At 34.5% G+C, this 7,868-nt stretch overlaps 1 protein-coding gene across 4 annotated transcripts in view; it reads right to left on the minus strand.

Annotated features, from left to right (window-relative positions):
• The window catches only part of LOC106459907, a 129,426-nt gene that overhangs the window by 20,302 nt on the left and 101,256 nt on the right, over window positions 1-7,868 (minus strand). For all 4 annotated transcript variants that reach the window (XM_022386481.1, XM_022386482.1, XM_022386479.1 and 1 more), the window contains exon 8: window positions 5,737-5,868. In XM_022386481.1, coding sequence (XP_022242189.1) covers window positions 5,737-5,868 — 132 coding nt within the window. The remainder of the gene's footprint in view (window positions 1-5,736; window positions 5,869-7,868) is intronic.

A 7,868-nucleotide genomic window follows, 5' to 3' on the forward strand; every position in this document is an offset into this window, starting at 1 on the left:
TTGAAATTGCTTAAAGTATTTATATATATATATATATGTGTGTGTGTGTGTGTATGTATGTGTATATAAAAGGTCTATTTGTGTAAACTTAAAGTGTTTATGTGAACCTTAATAAGATTGTGGATTTAATTATTTCTACGAGTTTTTGAAATGTTCTTATTTATATCTTCATAAGTATGTTGATTGTATATATTTTAGTGAAGTCATGAAGGTTGTATTTTGCTCAGTATGCCGACTCTGTATATTCTTGATAAACTTATGAAGTTTTTAGGTGGTTTGTTTCGAATATTCTCGCAAGATTACAGAAGAGCAACCTAAGCTAGCCGTTTGTAATTTTGAATATAGACTAGAGGACAGGTAGGTAAGAGTTTGTATATATATATCATATACATCTATTGGATTTGAATATTATAAACGAACTTTTTAATTGTTTATATGTACATCTTTGAACGTGTATCAATTGTGTGGATTTGTAAATATGTTCTTGAGCTGTTTCTCGGGTATATTTTAGGTGAATTTTCTAATATTTATACGTGTATCTTAATTAAGTACATCTACACGTATTGTGTATATTTTAGGTGAATTTTCTAATATTTATACGTGTATCTTAATTAAGTACATCTACACGTATTGTGTATATTTTAGGTGAGTTCTCTAATGCTTATACTTGTATCTTAATTAAGTACATCTACACGTATTGTGTATATTTTAGGTGAGTTCTCTAATGCTTATACTTGTATCTTAATGAGGTACATCTACACGTATTGTGTATATTTTAGGTGAGTTCTCTAATGCTTATACTTGTATCTTAATTAGGTACATCTACACGTATTGTGTATATTTTAAGACAATTCGCAAAAAACATCCATGTTTGATTTTGAAAATGTTATTAATTGCAATAAAGAAAAATGATATTATAATACATGCTTCATGAGAGCAAATAAATTTTTTAGATTGAAATTCAGCTGGACCTTGCTATGTTACAGTGCTGTTAACATTGTTTATACAAATACAGAAAAAACAAAATAAATACAGTTTCGGTTATCGACCTTCTCTGTCTATAATGGCCCAGCACGGCCAGGTGGTTAGGGCGCTTGACTCTCAATATGAGGGTCGCGGGTTCAAATTCCCGTTCCACCAAACATGCTTGCCCTTTCAGCCGTGAGAGCGTCATAACTTGACGGTCAATCCTACTATTCGTTAGTAAAAGAGTAGCTCAAGAGTTGGCGATGGGTGGTGGGGACTAGCTGCCTTCCCTCTAGTCTTTCACTGCTAAATTAGGGACGGCTAGCGCAGATACCCCTCGTGTAGCTTTGCGCGAAATTTAAAAACAAATCATATGCATATATTTTGGATAAAAGGGTGTTAGGGATTTAATGACTGGTTACAAGGCATTTAAAATAAAATACGAGCAACAGGGAAGCCCCTAGACTATTAAGTTGAAAATCCATGATACCAGCTTCATGTCACATCAAGTAGGGTTTGTATGTTTGAAGTTAAGCACAAAGCTACACAATGAGCTATCTGTGCTCTGCCCACCACAGGTATCGAAACCCGGTTTCTAACGTTGTAAGTCCGCAGACATACCACTGTGCCACTTGGGGGCTATTAAGTAGGGAAATTGATGTGGTTAGCATACTTGAGATTTCGAACTTTGCAGATACAGGCGAGTTTGCACTTTTACGAACTACGCGTATAGAACATAGGGTTCGAAATAACTCGTCTTTATAACAAAGATATTAGAGCATTATTTGATCGTGGTGTACCAAAAAACTTTCAGTTGAGCAGATACTCACTCACAAACTTCCATCAACTACTGAGATAAATAGCTATGTGACCCAACTGTTCCCTTAGCAACAACAGCGGCAAAGATCTTTCACCAGTTCTCAGGATAGCACTGGACGGTAAGGCAAAAAGGTTATGTATAGTGCAGGCCGGTGATATGGCATATAATGGAATGGGTAACAAACTTGGAAGCTTGCACTGCTAGCACCGGTACTGCAAAATGAAGCTTGCGTTAGTTATAATACTGGCGATTTGTCAAAACGAAAGATTAGGCATCGAGGTGTGTCCAAAATATACAAGGATGCTCTATTTGACCGTTTCATGGAGCTGACATTTCAGAGGCAGACATGTGGTTGAAAGCACGCCCGTCTAACACTAATGAATCGTTTCCAACAGATCAGAAAATTCGATCACATTTTTGTTTTGTTTCGTTACGTGCATAAAACCGCTGACAGAATTCCTACTGAGAAGGTCTAGTGCATATTTCGTTTATTTTATTTTTTGTATATTTTGGATTTTCTCTATTATGGAACCCCATTATGGTATTTTCGTATCTTGCTTACATTAGTACAAATACGCAAGCTTTGAACTAAAAACAACATATAGTGCCTTGTTACATTCAAATATGTTCTAATCTATACTTGCTTCTCTATCTTGTGGTCAGGGATATTGCTCTGAGAAAGTGATGACCATCTTGGTAGAGATCGCATTACTGGAGAGTAATACCTCCACGACGAAAAAGACCGATCGAAATTTTTTTAAATACATTATTCATGTCTTATACCGATGTACAACCGACATAAATACTACAGGCTTGTATCTTGTGGTCAGGGATATTGCTCTGAGAAAGTGATGACCATCTTGGTAGAGATCGCATTACTGGAGAGTAATACCTCCACGACGAAAAAGACCGATCGAAATTTTTTTAATGCATTATTCATGTCTTATACCGATGTACAACCGACATAAATACTACAGGCTCGTATAAAATAGTGCCATAAATCAGTTTTCAAAAGTTTGTCAAAACGTATAAAAACGCACCTTTCCTCGTGAATCGACTGTTAATTTGTAGTATCTACAAGTGTATCATCATAGGTATATCGATTATGCATAAGTTTTCGTTTAAAGTGCTCATATGTATGCTGATTTCAAATGTTTAATGTAAATATATTTAATGAAGTACTGAGGTGTTTATATATGTATCTTGAGCATAGTGCTGATTTTCTATACTATTTCAAGGGAATTCTTAAGAATTTAGTATGGGTGTCGTAAGAGATAATACAATTACGTATATTTCAAATGTATTCTGGGAGTATTTATGAATGTTTCTCGATAACTACGTAAACTGGGCACATTTACAAGTTTTCTTTGAAGTGCTTATAAGTATAATATCGTAGATATAATTAAGATGTATGTTTTGAATGAGTTCTTGGTGTGTTTATATGTATATCTGGGAAGTGTTGATTGTGTAGATTAAAATATATATTACATTGTTGTGTTTATATGTGTTTTGGTAAGTAAGCTCGTTCTGTATATTTTAAATGAATTCTTCAAGTTATTTTTCACTGCCTAGCCAAAATATATAGAAATCTCATTATGCATTTGTTTTTCAACTCCCCCCCCCATTCCCACACACACACACATTAGTTATTGAATTAATAAGTAACGAAATGGGTCCCTTTGAATTGGTGACATATGGTCAGATGAATCCCGATACATTGTATTCTGCAAAGATGTGAGAGCTAAAGTTTGGCGAGAGCTTTATGAAGCTTCGAATCCTTGTGTGTTGTTTCTACTGTGAGAGCCATTGGAGGTGAAGTAATGATGTGGGATGCACATTGTATTCTGCAAAGATGTGAGAGTTAAAGTTTGGCGAGAGCTTTATGAAGCTTCGAATCCTTGTGTGTTGTTTCTACTGTGAGAGCCATTGGAGGTGAAGTAATGATGTGGGATGCACATTGTATTCTGCAGAGATGTGAGAGTTAAAGTTTGGCGAGAGCTTTATGAAGCTTTGAATCCTTGTGTGTTGTTTCTACTGTGGGAGCCATTGGAGGTGAAGTAATGATGTGGGATGCACATTGTATTCTGCAGAGATGTGAGAGTTAAAGTTTGGCGAGAGCTTTATGAAGCTTCGAATCCTTGTATGTTGTTTCTACTGTGTGAGCCATTGGAGATGAAGTAATGATGTGGGATTGCAGTAACGAAATGGGTCCCTTTGAATTGGTGACATATGGTCAGATGAATCCCGATACATTGTATTCTGCAAAGATGTGAGAGTTAAAGTTTGGCGAGAGCTTTATGAAGTTTCGAATCCTTGTGTGTTGTTTCTACTGTGAGAGCCATTGGAGGTGAAGTAATGATGTGGGATGCACTAACTGGGTTCATTAATCTGTCTGAATAATCGAAAAATGTATAAACAAACATTTTTCTTGGCCACGACAATTTTCAATTAAGAATCTATAAGATGTAATGAAGCGTGCTGTCAGAACACGCACTACATTGCCTCCTCCCTTCAGAATTAGGAGAAAATACTACTTGAGAACTGTGCGTGTAAAAATCAAACATAATGTACTTCAGAAGCTAATAGAGTCTACGCCATGACTAACTGAGACTGTGATTAAAGTACGCAGAGGTCCAACTTGCTTTCAAAACAAGGTTTCTAATTTCTTAGCAAGGCAATGCAGGTGTATCTTGATGATAATACTAGTTGTGTAGATTTATATATATGTGTGTGTGTGTGTGTGTGTGTGTGCGCGCGCGCGCGTGTATAGACTGTTAATTATATCTTCCGCTAATCGCTACTTCTTAGGTATGTTGATTGTTGTCTATATTTCAAATAAGTCCTTGAATCTTTTGTGTGTATATCTAGAAAGGTACATTTACTAAGTGTGTTTTATATGAATAATTGAAGTGTATGTACGTGTTTCCACGTATGTAAGCTGATTTTGTGTTTTTTAAGTGAATCCTGGAAACAGCGTGTGTATTTTGACAGCTATGCCGATTATGAGTATTTTCAATGACTTCTTGATATGTAAGTTTTCCTATGGCGACACTGAACTGTTGATTGGTTAAATGATAAGATGTGAACCCCAAAAACATTTTGAGGAGGATAACCTTCACAGTTGTCCATAGAAGTAGAATAATTCTTTCAGCAGAGCCTTTAAAACAGTGAAGGGCTCTAAACCCGTACTTCAAGCTAATCTGGAGCAATGCCATCATCTGTAAAGTGAATGTTATGGTTATATAGAAAAAATAATTGCATTAAAGTTAGACGATATGCCAGGAGGTTATCGTTAACAAGATAATAAACACGAATATTTGAAGTTGAGAAGACTCGCAAGCCAAACTATAACAAACCTCCAATCACACCTAAAACATTCGGCTAAGTACGAGAAAAAGATGACCGAAGAAAATGGAATCATAGTAATCCATTTTTTCGCATGCCCATTACGTCTTCCATTTTAGTTCCAATGGACTTCTGTGCCTTTACTGTGCTTCTGAAGTGCATTATTTCAAGCAATATTTTCTCCACGTTCCGAAGGGCGGGGACAAAATATGTATATTCTTCGATGCTAACGTCCACGTAAATCACCACTCTTCAGAGAAGCGTTTATATGTGTAATCTTGATAAATCTGCTGTTATTTGTGTTTTAATATAATTCGGAAACGTTTTATATGTGTATATCTTCATAAATATACTATTATACGTAACTGAGATGCGAAAAACTGTTTTTATGAATATTAACAAACGTATGCTGGTTGTGCAGATTTTTTTCTTTTCAGAAAAATGGTTATATCTATCTTTTGATAAAGCTAATAATTATGATTAATTAATTTGAGCCTTGAAAGTGTTTCTATGCATATATTCGACACATATTATATATTGACTGATTTGTAATGAATTGTGGGAATACTTCGTTATTTATAACGTCATCACAATCTTAGCCCTACCTTATACAGAGCAGCTAGATGATTGGAAGTAGCTATTAGAAACGGTTGACTAACTCCAGGATGATCTATGTCGTGGCATACAGCTCCCAACAAAGACGCCATAATTTCTAAGGGACTTAACTGCTGTACAATCTACAGTAAAAAAAATAATGGTAGTTAAATATTTGATATTTTAAACAAATCTAAGGTATGACATATAACGAAGAAATATGTTGTAACTAATAAATATTAAAAAATAATTAAGAATTAATTTTATTTTTCAGATACAAATTTTATAGTTGTAGAAATGAATACGAGTTCGGATCTTTTTGTCCTATAATACGAAATTCCAGCTATATCCTATGCATAGTTTGAGATGAAACATTTGACAATGAAATATAAGTTGTAGGTAGAATTAATAAATACGTTTTAATGAATAGGTCTTTATCTTTTCTCCACTACTTCTGTAGTGACATCTAATAGTTCATTTTTGCATGTTCTAACTTGCATATTTATTATGCCAATAAGTTATATTGACAACTTTCCACTTATCTGAAATAAAAGCTAGCATCTTCAGCCTTGAAGTGTGAGACTCGTTATATTCAACTAAAATAATTGACCCGAATACGTGAATGTGAGGTCTACCAACTCCAATGTAACACATAAGCTTCGAACCTAACATGTGGATTTATGTGTGTGGCCTACCAATATCAACATGATTGTCGAACCTATTAACTCCAACCTAACACGTGATTATGAAGACTATCATCTTCGACACAACACTTAAATGAGTGTCGAACCTATCAAATCCAACCTAACACGTGTGTGTGTGTGTGTGTGTGGCCTACCAATTTCATCGTAACATTTACCTGACTGTTGAATCTACCAACTCCAACTTTACGTAAGTGTGAGGCATACTAATTCCAATATAACACCTGTTAAACTGACAAGCCAGGAGTCTTTAACTTTTCACTTTCATGATTGTGACCCTAATCAGCTCCTATCTAATTTATATCTCGGTTTCAGAGTAATTAAATCATTCTTGTCCATCTCAGTGTTAGTCCTATCAAATTCAACTTGTCAACTATTTGAGGATCGGATGTAACAACTTAAGCCTAATATATCCTTTTTCACCACATTCATAAATTAAAACTTGCATTTAACTGAGCATCCGCCCTAAAACTCCATTCTAGAATACCCTGATCATCACACCCAAAAATTAACACCTGGCATTTATGTGGGTATCAAGAGAGCATTAACTTAAGTGTTAGACCTGTTTACTTTAACATGTTCCTCATATAATCGCAATTCTTAACATTTAACAACTGCAAGGATTATTAACTTCAACTAACACTTACTCAAGAGCAAGGCCTAAAAACTTCACCCAAAAAGTTACCCGAGTGTCAAGTCCCTTAGTTCTTGCACACACATACGAAGGCCAATCCCATAAACCATAAAACGGCACTTAACTCTTACTCACATAAGCTTTATCATGCCCATTATCTTTACAGTGAACAACAACACTAAGTTTAATAATTATCTTCCTGGGTATAATTAACAACACATTTCCTTTTTTTTTTAACAGTGAACAATCCTATTTCGCTCAAACTTGAAATATTACACTTTTATATTTCTTTCGAAGAATGAACTAACGTTTTTTTATTTGTTGTAGTGCAAACAAGTGAAGTGTTTTTGACATGTTCAAAGAGATTTAGGACCTTAAAATTGAATCTAACGAGACTTAATTTCCAAATGTTATCAGAGGCTTATTTGAAGAAGAACTAATGTGTGTCTTTCGAACAATGAAATCTGATATTTTATTTACACCAGTGAACAAGTTACATTAAACAATCAAATATCATTATTTATTAGATAATGAACGTTAATATCTTATCAAACAATAATAAAAATTGTATTCAAAAATCAGAAATCGAAATGCTTTTTAAAACATACTTTTGTAAAATAAGTTTTACTGTTAAGTATCCGATTTATATTTTTAGAGACTTATTTAACCCAACCACTTTAAGATGATAAGACTGACTGGAATTTGGGAATGTAGATCAGAATCAAGTTTACCACACACACAAATATCTACCATTACATTAGTACTTACGACGATTTCTTGAAGAAAGCATAACCTGAGTCACACGTTC

Source organism: Limulus polyphemus, unplaced genomic scaffold, assembly GCF_000517525.1.
Source record: "Limulus polyphemus unplaced genomic scaffold, Limulus_polyphemus-2.1.2 Scaffold679, whole genome shotgun sequence".
NCBI classification, from domain to species: Eukaryota; Metazoa; Arthropoda; class Merostomata; order Xiphosura; family Limulidae; genus Limulus; species Limulus polyphemus.